Source organism: Rhinolophus hipposideros, assembly GCF_964194185.1.
Source record: "Rhinolophus hipposideros genome assembly, chromosome: 17".
Classification (NCBI taxonomy): Eukaryota; Metazoa; Chordata; class Mammalia; order Chiroptera; family Rhinolophidae; genus Rhinolophus; species Rhinolophus hipposideros.
The window spans coordinates 31973523-31998241 of record NC_138063.1 but is presented as its reverse complement, the minus strand read 5'-3'; the positions used below and the strand labels follow the sequence as shown (position 1 = coordinate 31998241).

The 24719-nt window shown below is 35.9% G+C and overlaps 1 protein-coding gene across 4 annotated transcripts in view; it reads right to left on the bottom strand.

Annotated features, from left to right (window-relative positions):
* NOL4 (nucleolar protein 4) overlaps positions 1-21275 on the bottom strand; it is a 304929-nt gene extending 283654 nt beyond the window's left edge. For 2 of the 4 annotated variants that reach the window (XM_081079085.1, XM_081079081.1), the window contains exon 1: positions 19354-21275. In XM_081079085.1, coding sequence (XP_080935211.1) covers positions 19354-19617 — 264 coding nt within the window. In that variant the 5' untranslated portion in view covers positions 19618-21275. Of the gene's footprint in view, positions 1-18401; positions 18778-19353 lie in introns of those variants that run through there. The other 2 variants (XM_081079080.1, XM_081079082.1) reach the window with 2 other exon arrangements.
* Positions 21276-24719: the final 3444 nt, after the last annotated feature.

Genomic DNA, 24719 nt, shown 5'->3' with positions numbered 1-24719 from the left:
AAAGTAGTGTGTTTACAATTTCTATTGCTCTTCCTTTATTACTGAAGGTCCAAATTTTCTTCTAGTATCATTTACTTGAGAGCAGGTCTGCTGGGAAATAATTCATATTTTTTTCTTCATCTGAGAATACCTTTATATCACCTTCTTTCCTAAACAATATTTTCACTGGATACAATTCTTTTTTTTCAACACTTAAAAAAATTGTATTATTGGCCATTGGCTTTCATGGTTTCTGATAGGAAGTCTGGAATCATTTCAATTATTGTTTACCTATATATAATGAATTGTTTTTCTCTGGTTGTTTTTTGAGGTTGTTTGCTTTTAGCAGTTTCATTATAATGTGTCATATATATATGTATACACATACATATATATGTACATATATGTATATATATACATACATACATATATATATGTATATGTGTATGTGTATATATATGTGTATATATATGTGTGTATATATGTATATATATGTATATATATGTGTGTGTATATATATACACATACACATATACATATATAATATATGTATGTATGTATATATATATACATATATGTACATATATATATATATATATATTTTATTATTATTTTTTTTTTAATCTTACTTGGGTTTCACTGAGCATCTTGAATTGGCCTGTCACCAAATTTAGGACTTTCAGCCATTCGTTTTCCAACTAATTTTGTTTTCCTACATCAATTCCTTTCTTTTCTTCTTCTATGATTTTAGTGGCACAGATGTTAGATTTGTTGATATTGTCCCATCGCTGAGGCTGTGTTCATTTGTTTCAAACTTTTCACACTGTTTTTCAGATAGAATAATTTCTATTGATCTGTCTTGAAAATCATTGACTCATCTTGAGCCCACGCAGTGAATTATCACTTAAGTTTTTCAGTTCAAATATTTGCATTTTATTCTTTTTTATAGTTCCTCTTCCTCTGCTGAGGCTACTTTTCCATTCATTTCAAGAGTGTTTGCATTTTCTGCATGAAACACTGTTATAGCTGTTTAAAATTCTTCATCACTGCAACATTTGGATCAACTCAGAATTGCCATCTGTTGATTTTTTTTCCTTTTAACTCTTAAAATTTGTCCATTCTCATCATTTTTATATGTCAAATAATTTCAGGTTATATTCTGAACATTTTGCATATTATTCCATGAGACTCTGAGTACTGTTAAAATCTTCTGGAAAGTATTGTAAGTTTATAGCATGCAGCAGCAAACCCTCTTAGATTCAGACCATGAGTTCTGTCTTGCCTTCTCACCAGTGATTCCAGTATCAGTTCAGTTTTCAAATTTTGCTATGCTCGTTTGGGTCTGTCCTGCATATGGGCAGCTCAGGTGCTAGTCTGAGGCTTACAGTGGTTTATATCATACTTCTGTTCTCAAAGACTTGGCTGTAGTACTTTACGTATGTTCTTTACATTCACAGCTTGCCAATAAACTCAATTCACACAAAGATTTAGGAAATCTCTCTGGTATTTCCCTCAATCTCTCTTGTTCCCAATATCTATCTTTTTTCTGATTCCTCTGGCCTGAAAATAATCTCAGTTCCTCTCAGAGTTTTAGCTGTCTGTCCTTTGCATAGTTCCATGAGGTTAGGGCCATCTTCAGAAAAATGTATCAGGAGAAAAGAGATAAACTAGTAATGAGTTCTCACACATACTCTTTGGACTACAAGGGTCCTTTCCCCCTATTCCTCTAGCCGAAAAGACAGGCTTTCTGTTCAAAGTTTAGGTCCTTCTTTGCCAGCACTGCCACCACATAGTTCCATGATTGGGGTTGCCCTCATGGTAGGGATTTCAGTGGAAAAAAAAAAAGTGATTCTCCAGGCAGCAAGGGCCCCTTTTTCTCATCCTCTGGACAGAAAGCGGGTTTCCTTCAGAATTTTATTGTGTGCTCTCACCATAGTGTTTCATGACTGAAACAACCTTTGGATTAAATCCAGTACATAAAAGGGGGAGAGAAACAAGAAAGAATATTCACACCTTGTATTACTGCACTTGTAGTTGACTTCCATGTCCATTCTTCTTGTTACTGTTTATTTTTCAGAATTCTCAGGTAGTTGTGTTTTATATTCTCTCCGGAGTTTTTAGTGTAATAAGGGGAAGAGACAGTCCACCTGGGCTTATGCCATTTTGACTAGCAATGAAAGCCTATATGGTAGCATTTTAGAAATAAAGAATTATGAACCTCACCTTGACCCAGAATCTCCATTTTAACAAGATTCCCAAAGTGACTGGTAAGCACATTATAATATGAGATATCCTGAGCTAGATGACAGGAACAGATTCAAAATGCTCTTAGAATGTAAAAAAAATAAAATAAAAATAATGTAAAGTCCTTCAACAAGGTCCAAAAAGCCAATCTTAACACACATGCACATATACATACATTTTTAAATGAAAGAGTAATGATAATTCACTGGAAAGGAAAACTTCAAATGGAAAATAAATAAAATGATATAACATATAGAAATGGAAAATAAAATTATGGTAGAAACACTTGATTAAGTATTTGTGAAGCCATAAAAATAATGAGCAAGATTATGTAGTAACTTTGGAAAATGTAATGATAATTTTAAATGAAACAGCACAATTCAAAAATATATTAAGCTATTATTATAAGTCTAAAAAATATGCCAGGTAACATATTTTAGGAAATAACTGATTCAAAAGAGAACAGCAATGAGGATGTCAAGGGAACTGGAAATCAAGAGAGAAATGATCACATAGATGGAAAAATTGTAAGTCAGGTTATGGTGGACCCCATTTTGTTGCCAACCTTGCATCCATTTTCTCCTCCACTTCTCAAAAGCTCTCCAATGTTTGTTTGGAGATTTCTTCAGTGTGTATAAGTTGAGTAGACATAGTCATTCAAAACTCAACCAAAATTCCAGAAGATGTAGTATAAACCTAAGATTACTTAATTTACACTGAGAAATATAACTGTTAAATATTCCTGACATAGTCAACAGTTCTACCAGTGCATTCTCTCTCTTTATTTAAGCCACATAGGAACCCAAATAATCGAAAGGTGGCTTATTAAATGTAGCTTTAAAGAAGATATAATAATATCAAATGATTAAGTTAAGGTGTCAGACACTTCTGGATGGAAATATTTTTCTCCATAATAGGAATATGCGTTCAGGAAACACTAAATTCTTCTGTCATCACGACAGTATATTATTTTATGAACACCACCAATATTTGTATCTTTAACTCATTCTATGGCTGAATAACACCACTTAGTATCACTTTCTTTCTATAGTAATACATGAAACTCTTCCTCAACAAAATATTAGCAAACCAAACTCAACAATACATCAAAAGAATCATACACTGTGATCAAGTAGGGTTTATTTCAGAAATGCAAAGATGTTTCAACACCTGCAATTCAATCACTGTGATACACCACATTAACAAAATGAAGGATAAAATTTATGTGATCATTTCAAGAGATGCAGAACAAGCATTTGACAAAATTCAACATGTATTTATGATAAAAACTCTCAACAAAGTACAAATAAAAGAAATGTACCTTAACATAGTAAAGGCCATATTATATATGACAACTACCACAGCTAACATCACACTCAATGGTGAAAGACTGAAAACTTTTCCTTAAGCTCAGGAAAAAAAACAAAGATGCCCATTCTCATCACTTTTATTCAACATAGTATAGGAAGTCCAGAGCAATTAGGTGAGAAAATGAAATAAAAATCATCCAAATTGGAAAGGCAGAAATAAAACTGTCATTATTTGCAGATGGCACAATATTATATATAGAAAACCCTGAAGAATCCACCCAAAAAACGTTAGAACAAATCAATGAATTCAGTAAAGTTGCAGGATCAAAATCAATATACAGAAATCTATTGTGTTTTTATACACGGATAGTGAACTAACAGAAAGAAAAACTAAGAAAACAATTCTAATTACAAATCCATCAAAAAAATAAAATAAAATAGGAATAAATTTAACCAAGGAGGTGAAAGCCCTGTACACTAGAAACTATAAGACATTTATGAAAGAAATTGAAGAAGACATAACTAAAGTGAAAGAAACTCCATGCTCATGAATTGGAAGAATTTATATTAAAATGTTAATACTACCCAAAGAAATCTAAGATTCAGTACAATCCCTATCAAAATTCCAGTAGCATTTTTCACAGAAATTGAACAAACAATTCTAAAATATGTATGGAACTACAAAAGATACCAATTTGCCAAAGCAATCCTGAGAAAGAAAAACAAAGATGGAGGCACCATGCACCCTGATTTCAAACTATATTACAAAACTATAGTAATCAAAACAGTACAGTACTGACATAAAAACAGACACATAGATCAATAAAACAGAATAGAGAGCCTAGAAATAAACCCACATAATATGGCCAACTAACGTATAACAAAGGAGCCAAAAATATACAATGAGAAAAGGACAATCTCTTCAATAAATAATATAGGAAAAACTACTCAGCCACATGCAAAATAATGAAACTGACTACTGTCTTATACCATACACAAAAATTAACTCAAACTGGATTAAAGACTTGTAGGACCAGAAACCATAAAATTCCTAGAAGAAAACAGCAGTAAAACTTCTTGACATTGGTCTTGGCAATGAGTTTTTGAATATGACACCAAAAGCAAAGGCAACAAAAGGAAAAATAAACAAGTGACACTGCATCAAGTTAAAAAGCTTCTGCACAACAAAAGAAACCATTAACAAAATGAGAGACAATCTACTGAATGAGAGAAAATATTTGCAAATCACAAGTTTGACAAGGGGTTAATATTCAAAAAAGAATTTAACAGTAAATAAAAAATCTGATGGAAAAATGGGCAGAGGATCTGAATAGACGTTTTTCCTAAGAAGACATAAAGAAGGCCAACAAGTACATGAAAATATACTCAACATCACTAACCATCAGGAAAATGCAAATCAAAACCACAATGACATACCACCTCATACCTACTGGAATGGCCATCATCAAAAAGACAGGAGATTATAAATGCTGGCAAGGATGTAAAAAAAAGAGAATGCTTGTACATTCTTGGTGGAAAGGTGAATTGGTACAGCCACTATGGAAAAAAGTATGGAAGTTCCTCAAAAAATTAAACATAAGACTACCATATGATCCAGCAATTTCACTCCTGGGTATTTATCCAAAGAAAACAAAACATTAACTTACAAAGTTAAAAGGTATCCTCATGTTTATTGCAGTATTATTCACAATTCCCAAATTATGAAAACAACCTAAATACTCACTGATGGATGAATGAATATAGTGGGATATACATATATATAAGTACATATATATGTATATATACATATATATACACACATACATATATACGTATAAGTCACACAATGGAATATTATTTGGGCATATAAAAGAATGAAATATTGCCATTTACAACAATATGGATGGCCCTTGAAAGCTTTATGCTAAGTGAAATAAGTCAGACAGAGAAAGACAAATACAACAGGTGGAATCTAAAGGAAGAAACAAACTCATAGATACAGAGGACAGATTACCAGAGGCAGATGGTGAGTGGTGGGCCAAAATAAATGAATGGAATCAAAAGTTACAAACTTCCAGTTATAAAATAAATAAGTCATAGGGATGTAATGTACAGCATGGTGACTACAGTCAATAATACTGTCTCGCATATTTGAAAGTTGCTAAGAGAGTACATCTTGAAAGTTCTAATCACAAGAGAAAAAATTCTTTAAACTTATATGGTGATAGATTTAACTAGACTTATTTTGATGATCATATCATAACACAGAGGGGACCAAAAGAAATGTATACACATTTTAAGAAAAGAAAAAAACTGCATTAAATTTCTAGTAATATATACTAATAACAAAACATGAATACAAGTCACGTTTGACTTCTGCAATTCCAAGAGGTACTCAAAGTGGTTACCATCAGTGTAATTTTAATACAGGCTTTTCCTTTCTTAAAATGTGTATACATTTTTTTTGGCATTCTCTGTATATATATTTACAAACAGTGAATCATCATATTGTACACCTGAAACTAATAATGTTGTATGTCAATGAAACTTTAATTAAAAAAACAAATAAAAAATACATAAAGCTCATTATCCATTATGAAGTTGTTCAGTATACAAAAAAGTTAAAGTTGGAAGTCATAAAAGATAATACACACTTTAATATCAAATTTTCATTTAATACATATTATGTGTAATTATTTGCTAAACTTTCTTTTGGCTAAACTTTTGTGATAGGACAAAGATCCTTTCTTTAAGTACAGGTCTACTGATTAACATTCCAAGTGGATAAGCCCTCTATAATTCATTGCTCTGATTTCCAGTCTCAGTCACTGTAAAGTAGAATGAGAAGTTAGTCATTACTTATACAGCAATCCAGGCAGTGCAGAAACCTAAGTTTTCTTACTTTTTCCCAGTTGTTTTTAGTGATTCATATTCATATTTATTTTGAATCTTTATAAAGTATTGAATTGAAGTTCTTATACTCATTTCATCAGTTGATGAAATATTTAAATCACATACTGATAACAATAAATGAAACTAGCAAAAAAGATTTAAAAAGGTAGGGGAGGAATATTATAACCACTGTTGTGCATACAGGTCAAGTTTATGTGCACAAATTGCAAGTAACTACTGGGTAGACTGCTGTGACTGAGTCTGCCCCTACCAAGGGAATCAGTGTGTTGTAGAGGGAAGACAGAGTTTTGGTTAGTTCACTAGTTAGTGATGCTCTATTAAGAGAGCTTTTATTATATTTTCAGGCAAAAGACCATCTAATCTTACATCTTGGTAGTCCTTCTACCCCTGTAAAGTGACTTTGAAGATCACTGTACTGATTAACTTCATTGATTTTAAAGTTTTAATTCTAGAGGGATATATTACTTCCCTTATTTGAAAATTCTAGGAGACACATTATTATTATGCTCTGTGTATTGACAACAAACACAGTAATGCAAATTAGCTAAAGGGTACTTTATTCATGATGCCTACTTTATTAAGTAGTGAGCCATTTATAATGGAATGGACATATGAATTGTTTATATGAGGATAGAGCTGGTTTAAGACAAAGTTTTTCTCATTATAGAGGATAAGCATGCCCTTTCTGCTGTATTATTAATTATGTATTTGTAGATAAATCCTATTTTAATATGTACTTCAAGGTGAATGGCATTCTACCTCTTTTCAAATTAATGCTAATTCTAAATCAACATATTCCAAATTAGTGAGACCAAACAAATCAGCAAATGAACTGTTTTGTAATGGTAGCTTTTATAGAGAAAAATGAGCTGAAACAAACAGCAAAACTCCTTCTTGACCTCAGGTAAAAATCAATGAACATGTAAACAGAGACTAGTAAGAGAACAACGGGCCCATGTCTGAAATTCAAACAAACCTTTGATATTAGACTTGAAAATCTCATCTAATTAGGTCAATTGGTTAGAGTATGGTACTAATATGACCAAGCTAGACATTAGAGCCTCATATGTACCGCTCAGCTTTGGCCCTAGGTTAAACCCCTAAAATCCTCCAGCCATCTGGCAACTGCAGTTAGGACTGTTGAAAACCAAGAGACAGGCTGCCTCTGGCTCACTTCAGGCCAATGAGTATCCTCCCCCTACTCACCCACCCCCATATTCCACCAAAAAAAAAGAAAAAAGAAGAAAAAAGAAAGAAAAGAAAAGAAAAAAGAAACTTCAAAGACACTGGTGGATCTTATTTCGATGATTGCTATCTTTATAGTTAATGATGAGACTCAAATATTCAAGTAATATTGTCTAAAAACACAACATAACTAAAAAGGAAGAAAAATTACTAACGACAAAAACACCAGCTCTCTACCTGTAAAACAGGCTATTCCTTCTTATTACCAAAATTAAGCTTACAAATTCCTGAGCTTATACTCTGAGTCTCCTTCTCAACCTTCCAGTTTTCTAACAGTTCCAAACACTTGAAATATCTGTAGCTGTGAGAATAACTACCACAAGTGAATACTTGATTAAAATTAGGAAGAGTGGAACATAAGAGCCTATTGAATAAACCTCATAGAGAGAAAGGAAGAAAATCAAAATAAAGATTTCCCTTTTCTACATAGAGAGGGAAAAACTATTTCCACTTCCCTCTGATATCTTAACAACTGAAGATCTACCTATTACTGTTACTTTCTGTATTCTATTCCTCAAATATTATGTAAATGTTCTTTAAAATGCATACTATATTAAAATATTTAAAAATGAAATGACAGAATGGCTATTTCTAATAAATGAAAATGAATGTTATATTGTTGTAGTTTCTTCTATGTATTGTTTTCAAAAATATTTAGATATACATTAATATAATTATGTGAATAATAATCTCTTTTAATATATTCACTCCTCTGTCTCCACCGTCTCATGAAAAACTTAAAACAGTAGGCCATCTTGTAGTCTGTTTAGGAGATAGATGGAATATAATAAAATAAAAAAATGTTTAAAATTAAAACATCAAGGGAAAAAATATATTTATATTTGTCTATCTACCCTGTTTCCCTGAAAATAAAACCTAGCTGGACAATCAGCTCTGATGCGTCTTTTGGAGCAAAAATTAGCAATAATATAGTATAGTATATAAGACCCGGTCTTATAGTAAAATAAAACCGGGTCTAACATTAATTTTTGCTCCAAAAGATACATTAGAGCTGATTGTCCGGCTAGGTCTTATTTTCGGGGAAACACGGTATCTATCTATATCTATCTATCTATCTATCTATCTATATCTATCTATCTATCTATCTATCTATCTATCTATCTATCTATCTATCTATCTCCCTAATGGAAGCCATAATTCAGTATTTTAAATAATCTGTTAAAAATTATATACTTTACTAATTTATGAACCAACTCATCAAAAATTAGGAGGAAAGAACATTTAAATTATTCCCAGCTGTATCTTAAACCACAAATAATCTTAGTTAACACTCTTTTTAAATAGTTGACTTATTTTAACTGCACAAATGCTTTGGGGAAAATTAACACCAAAGGACTATGCATTAGTTTTCTTTTGTGACATAACTGATCATGACAAATTGGGTGACATCCCAAACTTATTATCCTACAATTTCCGTGAGTCAGAAGTCCACTACATTTCAAACAGATCCTCTGCTCAGGTTCATATAAAGTTAAAATCAAGGTGTCAGCCAAGTACATTTTTATTTGGAAGCCCAACTGCTAGGAAAAGATCCACTTCCAATCTTCCTTGGGTTGCTGACAGAATTCATTCCCTTGTGGTTGTAAGATTTAGGCCCCCACTGTTTAGCTAGCTGTTGTCAAAGCATGCTCTCAGCTCCCAGAAATCACTGTCAGTTCTTAACCACGTGGCCCTCTCCATCTCAGCAACAGAGAACCTCCCTTGCATTTAATCCAACTCAGAATTTGCAACTTTCTGAATTGTTCTGCTCCGGGCCAGGAAAAAAACTCTCTTTTAAAAAGGCTAATGTGATTAGTCACACCTGATAGACCCCCTTACTTAAGTCAACGGTATCATACAACATAACAGAACTATGGGAGTAATAGCTCATCAATACACAGGTTCCACCCACACTCAAAGAGGGGGGGAATATACAAGCAGGAGCGCCATTTGAGGGTTATCTTAGAACCCTGCCTACCACACGAAATATAAAAATTGAAGAACCATGCTTCCCAGAAAGGTCCTTAGGGACAGAGATGAGCATGTGGGTATAAAACCCAAGTAAAAACAAGAAACAACTTGGGGTAAGATCTAGAATATTGCCTTAAAATATAAACTTCACATTTTAAGAACTTTTTGAATTATTTACTTTACTTAGAAAAGGACTATGCTTGAATAAGTATTGTATATAGAATTCTCCGCTTGTGTTTTTGGAAAGATTTCTTTGGGAAGTCTTCGTAATTGTGGATGTAGTAACAACTAAGAGGTCAATAATTATTTCTCTTCAAGTCCCAAAACAAAACAAAACAAAACAAAACACCTTGTTTATTACAAGATAATTTGATCCATACATATCTTTTTAGGTACCTTTAAATATAGTCTTTCTTAAGTTTCATAGAACCTTATTTTTAATATTTTATTGGAATGAAGTCTGAGATCTATACAGCATGATTCCATTACACAGCCTCAAGCTATTGAATAATATTGATTCACTGCTTGATAATTTGATTTTAATACCTGTATAACATTTATAACTATAATATTTCAAACAACAAATTGAGTCAAAGAAACTATTTAACTTTTATTCTTTACTCATCTGATTTATTCTGCAACATAAACCACTGAGAGACATCAAGCCCCTACCTATAAGATGTACATCATGACATCTCTACTTAAACATTTTTCTGTAGCTGCCACTTCTTACAGAATGAAGTCCAAACACAGTAGTAGAGGCTTCCCATAATATTTCCCCAGCCTACTTTTCAAGCCCCATCATCCACTGTACCCTACACTTCAACTCTTCTTAACTGTGCACCATCCCCTGAAAATGCCTTTGATGAAATAACCTCTCCTTCTCATACCAATACCAAATGTGTATAATTGTTTTATGGGTCTCACAGAGTTGTATGACTTAGATATTATTTTAATATTGTGTTAAGTACAGAGGAGGTGATATTTTTGCTGAAGTGTAAAGTCTTAACCACAATGTTTAACTGTGAGGCAACATTGTACTATGGATTAGAGTAATTGTTTGTAAATTGATATGTACATACCCCAGGGAGTGCATGAGATGACCTATTGAGGTGAAGAAGAAAATACTAAAATTTATATGCATTTTCATATCAGTCCTAAATAGTTATACTTTAATGTTTTATAATGTGTTAAGTATTGATACAGTAGTAAACTTATGTAATGTATAAAATTACATATTGAGAGAATGTTCAATATTTTTAAAAAAATTGGAGTGCATTATTTAAAAAGTCTGCGGACCAAAGCAAGGACTTTGAAATCCAACTGAAATGGTTTCTCATCCCGACTCTAATACTTTGAAGCTGTGAGACTTCAGACATTCACCTTAACTGTAACGATAATTTTCTAATGTGTATAATATAAAGCGTTAATACTATAGGACTATTGTGAACATTAAAGGGGACCTTTTGTATCAAGTGATTAGTCCAATCCTTAACTTATACTAAGAACTTGATAAATTTAAGGCTTTAAAATATTATTACTAATTATGTTATTACATTCAATACTTGCAATTGCCTAAAGAAGTATACTCACTGAATAATTCTAGATGAGGAGCAAAGTCACCAGTTCTTTAGCCTTAAAAAGTGTCCACCTTTGTGCACTGTTGGTGAGATTATAAAATGGTACAACTACTATGAAAAATAGTATGGAAAGTCTTCAAAAAAATAAAAAATTGAACTACCATATGATTCATCAATCCCATTTATGGGTATACATCCAAAAGAATAGAAAGCAGTGTCTTGAAGAGCTATTTACAAACTCACATTCATAGCAGCATTATTTACAATAGACAAGAGGTGAAAGCAACCCAAATGTCCATTGACAGATGAATGAATAAACAAATTGTGGTATACATACAATCACATATTATTCAGCCTTAAAAAGTAAAGAAACTGAACAAGTGTTGGCAAGGATGTGGAGAAAAGGGAACCCTCATGCATTGTTGGTGGAATTGCAAATTAGTGCAGCCACTATGGAAAACAGTACGGAGGTTCCTCAAAAATTAAAAATAGAACTACCTTATGACCCAGCAATTCCACTCCTGGGTATTTATCTAAAGAATACAAAAAATTAATTCGGAAAAACATATGCACCCCTATGTTTATTGCAGCATTATTCACAATAGTCAAGATATGGAAACAACCAAAATGCCCATCAATAAATGACTGGATAAAGAAATTGTGGTACATTTATACAATGGAGTATTACTCTGCCATAAAAAAGAATGAAATCTTACCATTTGCAATGACATGGATAGACCTAGAGAATATTATACTAAGTGAAATAAGTCAGATGAAGGAAGACAAATACTATATGATCTCACTTATATGTGGAATCTAAAGAACAGAATAAACGAGCAAACAAAACAGAAATAGACTCTGTTTTGAGTCAGAGATACAGAGATACAGAGAAAAAACTGATGGCTGCTAGATGGGAAGGGTGATGGGGGAGAAGGTAAAGGGATTGGAAAGTACAAATTGATAGTCACAAAATAGTCACGGGGATGTGAAATACAGTATGGGGAATATAATCGATAATGTATAGATTATGTAGGGGGCCAGATGGGCACTGGACTTTTTGGGGGAATCACTTCATAGACTGTGTAGAGGCCTGATCACTGTGCTGTACACCTAAAACTTATGTAGAACAATATCAAATGTCAACTCTAGTTAAATATATATATATATATATATATATATATATATATATATATGATGTAAATATATATATATGTATATGTGTATAATACACACACACACACATACAGAATGTAAAGTACAGCATAGGGAGTACAGTCAATGGTATTATAACAACTATATATGATGTCAGAGGGATAGTAAACTGGAAGGGGGTTATCACTTTGTGAGGAGTGCAAATGTCTAATCATTATACACCTGAAATTAATAATAAAGAAACCAACAATAACAAAAAAAGTAAAGAAACTGTCACACACTATACATGAATGAATCTTGAGAACACTATGCTATGGGAGGTAAGTCAGTCACAAAAAGACAAAGCATGATTCCACTTCTATGAGGTATCTAAAGTAGTCATGTTCATAGAAACAGAAAGTAGAATGGTGGTTACCAGGGTCTGGAGGTAGGGGAGAAAGAGAGAATTGGTGTTTACACAGTTTAAGTTTTGAGATATGGAAAAGTTCTGGAGATCTGTTGTACAATAATGTTTATGGTATACTTAATAAATACTATTGAACTGTACACTTAAAAATGGTTAAGATGGTAAATTTTATGTTGTGTTTTTTAACCATAATTTAAATAAATAAAACAAATACTTTTAAAACAGAGTGTTCAGTATGGCTATGAAACTAGCTATTGTGTTGTGGTAAATAAGAAGTTCCCATCATGTGGCTTGTTCCTTATCTACCATTGGAAAAAGTCAATGATATGTATAAAATTGAAATCTGTAGTTGAAAAAAATAATTCAACCTTTTAATATTTTCCTTTATCTTTTCTATTAACTTCAGAAAAAAATACCTCTGAGGAGTATCTATTAGCAGTATTTTGAATTTTATGTACTTGTTTTTCTTTTGTTACATTTTGTTAATATTATGTTTTATTCCTCTTACTTAAATTAGCATATAATTATCATCCCAATTTCAGAAAATTATTTCTGCCTGTCCATATCAATCACTATATCCATCAATCTTTATGTCTAATCCTCTGGTATGAATATTTAGAGAGACATCTATAATGATGCTCATAATTAGCTAATGGTGGTTCTTTCTGGATAGGGGATTTAGTGTGACTTTTTAACTTTTTTCTTTCCTTTTCATTTATATATTTTAAATAATGAGAGTGTATCACTTTTACAAAAACAGTTATTTCTATTTTCTAAAAATGGAGTAGGCAGGAAAACTATCTGAATCCTACATACATATGTATACACATTTTAAGAAAGGAAAAAAACTGTATTAATTGCAACTCAATATATGCGTATGCCAACCGATAACAAAAGATGAACACAAGTCACGTTTCACTTCTGCAATTACAAAAGGGGCTCAAAGTGGTGACCATCAGCGTCCAGACACTTCTGATTACGGTGAACTACTGCTTGAGCATAGATAACATCTCTTAAAATGTGTATACATTTTTTGGCACCCCCCCCCATTATATATCTTGTATTGTATCTCTGTTGCAGTGTGATTTTGAGTTCCTAACATATACCTAATTATAATCACATCATGGTGTTCTTGCATTCTTAATAATACTTAGAACAGCTTCTTTTCTTTTTTTTTTTTACTATTTACTATGTGCTGGGCATATGCTATATGCTTATGAGTTGTGATTATTAATTCGTATTCAAAATGAATTAGGCAAACATTATTACTGACATTTACAAAAGGGAAACTACATCTTTAGTTAAGAAACTTCCCCTAACTCATAGCTCCAGTAAATATCAAATCTAGGATTTAAATCTTGGTCTAAAATACATACCCTGCCATCTCTGTTGTCCATGAAGTTTATTTTGTTATCCCAGGATTATGCAAATGAATGTAACCTAAAACATATTCAATTCACTTTAATCTTCCCCAGCTATTAGGGAAAGGTCTTTATGCTCTTCATACAGGATTGAAACTCTTGGAAGTTTTGCTGCCATATCTCTGTATTTGCTTCATCTTTATCTTATGCAGAAAGTCTAGTGTATGAAACCTTGAGGAGTAGAATCTTACTGACTCAGGAGGTTTATAGAAGGCATATATATGAGTGCTGAATCTTGCCCCTCATCCCCACAGTGGTTACTGATAAGACAAGGAACTAGTGGAAAAGTCAAGAACTGGTATCTTAGGAAATAAGTATGGGATAGACTTCATATATTAGGTTGATGCGGTTTCAAAAAGGCTAAAAAAAAAAAAAAAATCCAAAAACCGCAATTACTTTTGCACCAACCTAATATTAACAGGGTCTGACTTCCTCCTTATATTCAAGGAAGTTACCTCCACAAGCCCATTGATCCTTAATTCTCATGCCAGACTGGCTACTAGTAAAAGTTCCCACTATTCCCTGAAAGCCTTACATAGGTCCTATGCTAGGGCATTGCCATACAGGACTTAATGCTCACAACTCACAAGGAACTACTAAATTCAGCCAATATGCCATATTGCTGCGATTCATACTTCAGAACTTTTGACTCCAAAGACCTATCTATAGTATCCCAAAATACTTAAATGAAGAGAAAAATGCATCGATTATCAATAGTAATGCCCACTGTGAAAGTATAGGAGATGAGCAAATTTTTTTCTCTCAGTGACAATTCCGATTTGTCTCTGTGATACAAGGTATCGTAATATTGGATTGGTGCAAAAGTAATTGAGGTTTTTACAATTTTTTTAACCTTTTAAACCACAATTACTTTTAAACCAGCCTACTATATAGCTGGTCCTGTTCCTTAGCTCTGTTTTTTGGCATTTCTGTAGCAAATTCTAGATCAAGGTTTAATATATGTGATGTGTGTCTCAGGCATGAAGTTAGGCCAGGTAGAAATGTATACAGACTCCTTATGAGGCATTATTTCCTTCACTCTGATGTAGCATAAAGAATTTATAACCAAATCCATAACCAGAGAACTAAAAAACAAAAAATCAGTAACTGTTTATTAACCAGTCCATGAATATTCATTCTAATCACTGTACAGTAATCAATTAGTAGCATACATAGCAAGAACAATATGAAATCTGAGGCTACAGATTGCAGAACTGAATAAATCATTTTTAAATGACAAAAGTAAAGGTAACGCATTTCCTTTCTACATGAAAAATTCATTTCATGTTCCCCATGAATATATATAAATATATATTTAAAAAAAAAACCTGAAAGGCACAAATTATACCTAAGCATCTGTTCTTACAAATACAGGTCAAGGAAAGCATCACCCATATTTGATTTTACAGTTTGGATATTCATTACCTTGTTTGCATAAGACTAAAAAACAAATAAAAATGTGAATTCACTAAATTTCTTAATGTTAAATACAGTGCAGTGGGCTTTTTAAAAAAATATATAATAACGCATTCATCATATGACTAATGGAAGTGTTTAGTGGATTTTCTGGTTATTTTCTAAGTTTACCTTCCATAATATCAAGTGGTATAATGTGTTTCAGTAATATAAATTGTGATGTTTCAACTAATTGTTGCCAGAAAAAATGTCAATCAAGATGAAAAGCTTCTAAAAACAAACTAAATTAGGACTATCAAAGATGTAGAGTAACTATAGTGATGCTAATTTAAAATAATCACTGATTCAACATTTTTATAATTAATGTCAGGCATTTGCTGTATCTTTTTCAAACTGTTTTAAGTTATTCATCATTCCATTATTTTAAATTTCTGATACTTTCATAAAAACAATAATGATAACATGGAGAGAAAAAAACCTTGGATGCAATGCTCAACAAGCTGCCTATGTGTGCGCATGCATGAGCATGCCTGCATGCACAAGCAAACAGGTCCCACTCCAGACCTAAAATGGCTGAGTTGCAGGATGTTGTTGCTTGGTGACCAAACAGTATCTCCTCAGCCACAGAGTAATCTAAACAGTGACAGATATGTCCCCTCAGCTTTAGGCATGGCCAGGACAAATACGAAAGGGCATGTTTATCGTTTCCAGTATGCTACAATTTTATTTTAAGCCAGTTGCCACTTGCTTGATTTTTATCATCAGTTAAATTTAGGCTTTAGGGGAAAGAATATTTGCAAAACTACCTCTATTATTTCGGGAAAATAAGAGGTAGAACCTAGCTTCTTTCAGACTGAAAGGTAGCTATGTTTCAAATAAGTGTCTGTGGGGTGTCTACTCTCTTCTAGTACAATCTCCCAGGGGCTATCTGTCTCCCTTTCTTTCATTAAACACAAGTAGTTAATTATCCCTTGCCTGTCCTCTCCCTTTCTCTCATTCCCTTTTCTCAGTTGTAATGATGTCTAATTATCAACAGCAGAGGGTTACTGCAACATCAGGTGAAAATCTCTCTCACTGACACCAAAGCCAGCTTCGGATAGCTAGAATGATTCTTAGCCTACTTGAAAATACCATTCAAATACAATATTTTATTCAACCAATATATGCCATTGAAGGAAAAGACAACATATTTTTGTTGTTTCTCTGGTGATTGTATTCTTGCTATTATAAAGAAAAATCAACATATTTTTAAGAAATAATTTAAGATGTGGGGCAACATGACAAAAATGGATTTTTTATTTATTTTTAAACTCATTGAAATGACGATTGGCTGTCTCTTAGAGAAGGAGGAGCATATAATTCTATGTCAGACGCAGCATAAAATTTTCATAAAGAGCAACAGAAGAGTTCATGAATTAAAAACCTCTTCAACGTTTCAATACAGGCTGAATGAGGAGCAGAGCTCTTAAATACTACATGGAAACCATATCTAAGAATATCATTTGATGGGTTACATTTTCTCCCATAAATATATGGAATCTTTACTGAAAAGAGAAAAACGTGTTACTTTATTATTAACTCTGGAGTTGTTACTCTATATTAGATGTCTTAGCAATAATTCTTTAACAACTCTATTAATTTTTGAAAGAAAATATGGGTATCTAAGTATGAGAATTACTGACATGTTTATAGTAGTGCCTCTATAACCATTACAGAATTTATTTAGAATTTTTAATTAATGTTTTAAAGGGCACATCTGTTACATACATATAATGGACGTAACCAATTCCATGCAAGTATAAATGCATTGGGCCGAAATACGTGAAGTTATCAGACAGGTAAACAGAGGGACCTAAGTTTAAAACATGAAAACAATGAACAACAAACTTCCCAGGTAGCAATTAAAAAAAAAACACATATACAATATTATTAAATAATATTTAGTAAACATATTTTGTATAATTATTTTACTCATTTAATTAGCCCAATATTGCCCAAAGGAGAATACATTATTAGGTTCTGAATTCCAATTTACTTTGTCAAACAATTAGTTATTTTCAAAATTCAGGTTCTTAATGTTACTCCCAATATAAATGAATCAAAGCACTTCGTTTTCTACAACAGACTTCTGGCTCATCCAGATGTAAATAAAGCTCAGTTCTATTCCATGCCCATCTAGTCTTCATTATTTAGTAATGCAAGCCAGTAATCTCACCATTGTCTTTAGCAGTGCCACATGTTAAAGGAGAAGTCTTCATTTATATATATATATATATATATATATATATATATATAGTCTTCATTTATTTATATATATATATATATATATATATATATATATCCTAGAAACCTTCCAAACAATAGCACATTTAAAAAAAAACAGAACTTTTATGTATGTTTCCATTTCACTTTTATTTACATTTCCCTTATAAATTCAAAACAAATATACTTTCCTCATAGGGGTACACCTAATAATTCTCGGGAAACCATAAACTGTTTTCCAAACCTACAAAGAGTCCTCCAAATAACCCTTTGAAAACCCTCTTAGGCACTTTACTTTCAATTTAATATACCTCCGTTTGAGATAGAAGAATGGGTTTCAAGACATCTCCTTTCTATCATCCTCCAGGAATACTGCACCGGGAAACAATTGCCAGTAGAAAGGGAGGAAAAGGAGCAAATGCTTAAGAAACCCCAAAGCGAGGCAAAACATGCAAAGGGTGCCATATACCCTCCCCCACTCCTACTCCAGGCGAGTACCCACCGTGGCATGATGAAGAAAGAAGTCTCATGGATCTGATCTGCAATCCTACTTGTAGCCCACAGTTCCCATCTTCTTAAAAAGGAAATTGACGCTGCTGCCGCTTTCCTCTGCCTTGTGAGGCTGAAATACACTGGGCTTTCAATGCCATTACCGTGCAGTGCCTGAGCTTAGAGCCTTGTGGCCATAAAACTAGAGCCATTCCAGAATGAGGAACAAATACATACATCATTTGATTGAGCCCAAACCCATCTCTCTTTGTTGTCCATCATGTAGCTACAGCTTTATTTGTGAAAGGGGGGGAGTGAGGAAGGAAATGGGGGCGGGGAGGAGGAATCTCCAGGACCTTATCTACAATCTAAATAGTCGTGGCAAGATCTCTGGAAGTGATCAAGGCGACCCGACAGCCCCATGTCACCTAGGCGGTGGTCTAACAATAAAACCTGATAGTGTCGGGGGAAACCCCTTATTCATGACTAGCGCCACATTCGGGCTTTGTACCAATAAGGAGGCACTGTAGACTATCGATCAGAATCGTCTATTATCAGAGCGTGAGGCTGGGGTTCCGGCGTGGCCTTTATGCGCGGTGGCGACGGCGGGACACGCGCCAGGAGCCCAGCGAAGGACATGGGACAATGGCCCAGGCAGAGGACGCGGATTGCCGCCCGACCCGGGGATGGAAGCTCCTGTACAGGGTCCAGGAGCCAGGAGGCGAGGAGCGCCGCGGTCTCAGGCGGTGCGCTGCCGCTTTAAAATAAAGGACCACAAAGACTCCACGGTGGGGGAAACGCGCCTGGCTAATGCGAGTGGGAATGACTTGGGGAGGGGGTTGAGGAGGGTGGGGGCCCACGAGCCAACGGTGGCTCACGGCTCCTTCTTTCTCCCCCCTCTTCCCCCCTCCCCGCCAGGCTGCTCTGGCAGACAAATAACAGAGGAAGGCGAGTCACTCACTCACCGTGGTCTTGACCGGCACGTAGAGCACTTGCTTGGCGCCGCCGCCGCCCCCGCGGACCTCGTCCGGCTGGCCCAGCTGGAAGCCCTTCGATTTAACCCAGAATTTAAATTTGGCGTTGTCCGTGGAGCTTGACTCGGAGCCGTTGAGGAGCTGGACAATCCGCTCGTATTTTTTACGGGTCACCGTCTTGGTCTTGCCTGAGTCCCCGTAAGTCCTGAGGCACCAGTCCTGGAACTGGCGGTACATGTCGCGCTCGCTCTCCATGATCCCTGCGCCCGGCCGTCGGCCGGATGTCCCCAGCGCACTTCGCACCTGTTCACCCCGGGCTCATGAAAAATGCAGCCCCCGCCACCAAGCAGGGACCCGAGGTCCCGGCTGCCGCCGGAGCCGGACGCGGGTGGGGGAAGGAATGGGGAGAGGAGGGTCCGGTTGGGCACCAGCAATCAATGTCCTGTACTGCCAAGTCTCTGGTTCCTTCGTAATTGCAACGGATGTCTTGGACGCTTTTCTCGTCCTCAGTGATGGGTCTCTTTAATATTGTGTGACTAGGACCATCCCAAGAGCATCTGGTCCATAGGAGCTGGGTTTTTGAATAATTAAAATCCCATTCCTTGGTTTATTAAAATATCCCAATATTGACTTCGGGTGGTCCCTCGACGCCTCGCCTGGGAGCTGTGTCCTGAGCCCGGCAGGTGGAGCGCAGCGCCGCCTCCCTGCGCGCGTCCCAGAAGCTTCCCCAGCTGCTGGCCCTGCGGTCCAGGGGCGAGGGCCGAGCCTCTCTCGAAAACAGCCGCCCGGCGAAGCGCCTTGGAGCCCCAAAGGGCACCTGAGTCCACGGGCTCTCCTTCCCCCAGGGTCCTGTTCTGCTTCGGCCTTCGTTGCGCGGCGTGTTAAGGGACTAGAAAGAAAGTTCTTACCTGTCACGTTGTTAAACCTATCAAATCCTGCTACACAGGAAATTTTTTTTAAGGTATTTTTAAAACGGCTTAAAATGTCATTTCTTCAGAGGCATTTAGGCTAAATTCCAGATCTGCAGGTAGGTCCCGGGAGTTAAGTCACAGAATTAGCAAAGCATTCATGGAGATTTGGCCATAGTTCTATAGTATAGACAGTGGTACCCCAAACAGATCTCCGTTCCAGGGGGATGTGGGTAAATGAAGGCAGGCCGCTGACGACGGGGCTTCCGGATAATGATCTCCACACAGGGTCTCTTCTGGTTTCTGCTGAATTGGGTACAAGCATAGAAGTAAGTTTATGGCACAGATGCTTAAAACCCTTTGCATGAAATTAAAATATATATAGAGAGATCATTTTCCTCTTGCTTGGTTACAGTTTGCAGTTCACACAGGAGCTTTCGGGTGTCTGTTTTCCCCCTGCCACGTCATGGACACCCCCTCCACTGCTAAGAGTGGCCAAATATGAGTTCCTCTGGACGCTTTTCTCAAGCAAATGAAATCTGCGGTTCCTCCATTCAGGATTCCCATCCGTTTGTTACAGAGCTGGAAATAGGGGAGTTCCCATCCTCCTCGCGCTGCGATTGCGGCCGCTCCTCTTTATTCTACTCTCTGCGGATGCCCGCGCGGGTCCCGGGAGGTGGCCCCGCCAGGAAAGCGGCCCGGCCAGTGCCCGGAGCCTGGTCCGCGTTCTAGCCCACCTTCGCCCCTTGTCGTTGTCTCAAAGACTGAAGCCCCGAATGGGAACGCGGAGTGTTTGTACCCAATGCGCCTCAGCCGGTCCCGGCACTTGCAGAATGGTCAGTGGCTCCTGCTCCGCCAAGCTGAGTGTGTGCGTGTGTGAGCAAGGGAGCGAGGGTGTGCGGTGTGCGGGGGGTGGGGGGTGCACTGTGTGTGCGCGCGTCTCCGGGAAGGTCTCGCGGCGGCTGGAGCCGGGACTGACAGCCCGGGCGGAGCGCGAGCAGCTCCACACACTAAACCTCTCGCCTCTCCCCTCACCCCCACCCCTCCCACTCCCCTCTCCTCCCAACCCCCCCCTCCCCGGCCCCTTCCAAGCTCTCTGATTGGTCAATGGGACAAAAGTTTCTGTGGAGACGGCTGGGCGCTGACGTCACGGGCAGAATTGTCCCATTTAGGGATCCCGGGGGCAGTGCGCATGCTGCAGGCTGCAGGTTAGAGGCTGGAGGAGGTAGCAGCGGGCCCGGCGGCAGCCAGGTGGCGGAAAGGAGCACTCAGCATCCAGGTGGGGGGACGACTCCAGCAGGGTTTCCATGGAGATTCCTCTGGGTCTAGCCTAAAAACAGCAGATCAGCTGACACCATTAGCTCAGGACCTAATTACTGCTTATTGGAGCAACAAATGAGGGAGAGGGCCAGCTGCAAAGGAAGAGTTTTATCCACACCCCCCCCCCCAACCCTCTTCCTTCTCCCCTCTCAGTCGCTCTTGAGTCCCCAGTGAATTCTCATTAACTTGCAAGATTCCTACAACAACAGCTCCCTTCTCTGGAGGCTACCTTGACTTTTGTTTTTTTTTTTTTATTTCCTTCATATGTATGTATATATATGTATATATATGTGTGTATATATATATATATATATATATATATATATATATATCTCAAAATAAGTCAGTTGTCCTGAGTCCTTGACTTTTTGCCCAATAAATGTTAGACCAAAAAAGCTCAGAGAGTTCACTGTTAGTATCTTAAATACAAAATATTTGGAATAAGCACTTGAATAGAAGAATCTTTTGAATCACTTAAGTGTGGTATACCTCACAGGAACAACTCTGTTAAAAGTTTCCCTTGTGGCATCAGAGATGGAAGATGATTCCAATCCTGGAGATCTAGATTTTATTGTATATTGGCCATAGGTTTCCTATAAGACTCTGGTCCTAGGGTGGTCACTCATTCAAGAGTAAGCTGGTTCTGTAGAGTTTACTTTCTCTTATGGTTATAACTTAACTCACAATTGCAGAATTCTTTTTGGTAGCTCTTTCACCTGAAAATCATCCCATCTACTCTAAGTCTCATTCAAGTACTTCCAGACCCATAAAGCCTTCTTTCTTAATTACTCTAATTAAAATAATGTCTCTTTAAACTCCTCTGGATAGTATCTTTGAAACATCTTTTTAACTATGTCTCATAGTAAGACATACATTTTACATTGACATGTAGTGCATAAATACATTTGTCCTCCAAAAATTTTATGAAACATATTTTATTACGTGCAATACACAATGATATATGCCATTTTCTCGCTTTTATTATTATTACTATTATTATTCTGTAAAGTGTGGTCCTAACCCAATAAGTTTATTTATGATCCAGCAAAGGATGATTGGCCACCTATAGTTTAGAAACATTGTTTTAGATCATAGGAACTACACCCTTCCTTGTACTATATTTATATTTTCACGTAGGTACCTTTCCTTGTTCAAATAGAATCTTGAATGGAAGACCCTTGAGAGTTGGTATTTTCCTGTTTTCCAAGTAACTCTAGTACAATGAACAATGCATAGTAAGTGCTTAGTAAATATATGATGAGTTAGTTAATAAAAGAAGAAGAAAGAGAGGAAGGGAAGGAAGGAAGAAGCAGGTAGGCACAATCCCTTTTGACTTCTGCTGGGTGTTGTTTGGATGAATTGGTATTTACTTAAGGAAATGCCAGGCCTTACCACATACATGTGTTCATTATATTTATGACTATACATGATACTCCATTGCATGGGAATTACAATACTTGAGACATAAAGAACTCGCAGAGTACAAGCAAATATGTCATCAACCCTCAGCTATAATAACTAGATTTGGTATACAAGCAAAAAAAAAAAAAAAGAAAACTACACAAAATTAAAAGAGATCATACAAGAAACATTCTTTTTAACAGGAAGAGGTAAATGATTAATTATTGAAATAATATTCACATTGGACTAAAGGAATAGAGAGACCTAGAATTGGAAGGGTCAAGCTCTCAGAGCCCTGTGGACTCTTCTTTTATCTCCAGGAGAAGCAAAGTGCACTCTGTTCTATACTTGTACTCGATTGCACGGGCTGCATCAATACCCTTTACCATGTCTTGCCCCACTAAGAGCATAAGCACCGGACAAAATCTAAAATCTGTTTCAGAATTTACTTTGGATTTCACTCCTTTACTTTTAACTTCTCTAGAGAGGTCTTCCCAGCTCCACCTGGAGGGTCACACTGATCCTTTCTTTCAGCTATATGATTCATTTGACCAGGCTGACTGGAATTTAATTTGACATTTCACAAGGCGCTTACTTCACAATTGCCTCTCCACAGCGTACCTCTCTCCAAAAAGTGACTCTTCACCTCCTATATCTGAATACGAATCCCTAACCCCAGTCCAGGCTGCTGGTTGCTATTTGTAGGGAGAAGAAGTCAGAAATTGTTATATCATAAAATCATATTTTAATTATAGATAATCCAAAATTTGAGGAAAAACTCAAAATGTCTCCCAACTTCATGGTAAGCTTGCATATGAAAGTAAAATTTCCTATGAAAGTAAAATTTATCCTAACCTCATGGTAAGCTTGTATATGACAAAAACAATCTGAAAATCTTGCATTTTAATTTAATATCAATCACAAATATTCATGTAACACTAGGTATTTATCAGCAAAACGCTGTAGTGTAAACAACATATAATCTGTAATCATAAAATAGGGTTCAAAGAATAAACAAGCCTTCATTCATCCATCCATATACCTGTGCTTTCATTCAACATAAATTTATTGAGCACCAATTACTCTGATACACTCTAGGGTTAAAGTATAAGACAGATGGATATACAGAGGGTGCCACAAAATATATACACATTTTAAGAAAGGAAAAAACTGAATTAAAATTGTAATAATATATACTGATAACAAAAGATGAATATAAGTCATGTTTGACTTCTGTAATTACAAGTGGTGCTCAAAGTCGTTACCATCAGCATAATTTTAATAGTTTTTTTTTTTCCTTTCTTAAAATGTGTATACATTTTTGGCACCCTCTGTATACAGTCCTTATCTAATGGAACTTGAATTTTTCTAAGGAAACTATAATAAACAAGGAAATAATTGGTGCTTGAGATAAATGCTATTCTCTCTGATTAGGTAACATTTATCATGAAACCTGAAAGATGGCAATGTAGTCAACCATACTAAGATCCCTGAAGAGGAGCTATAGTCACAGCACAAAGGTCTTATGGCAAGAGTTCTTGGCATGTTTGAGGAATAAAAAGAAGGTCAGTGCAAGTGGAGATTATTGAGCCTGAAAGAGAGAGCTAGGGTTTGAGGTCTGAATAGTCTTCTGCAGCCAGATCTTGTAGGGCAGTGCCCTCCACAATAAGGAATTTGCATTTTATTATTGGTTCACTAGAAAATCAAAGGATTTAAAAAAGGAGAATT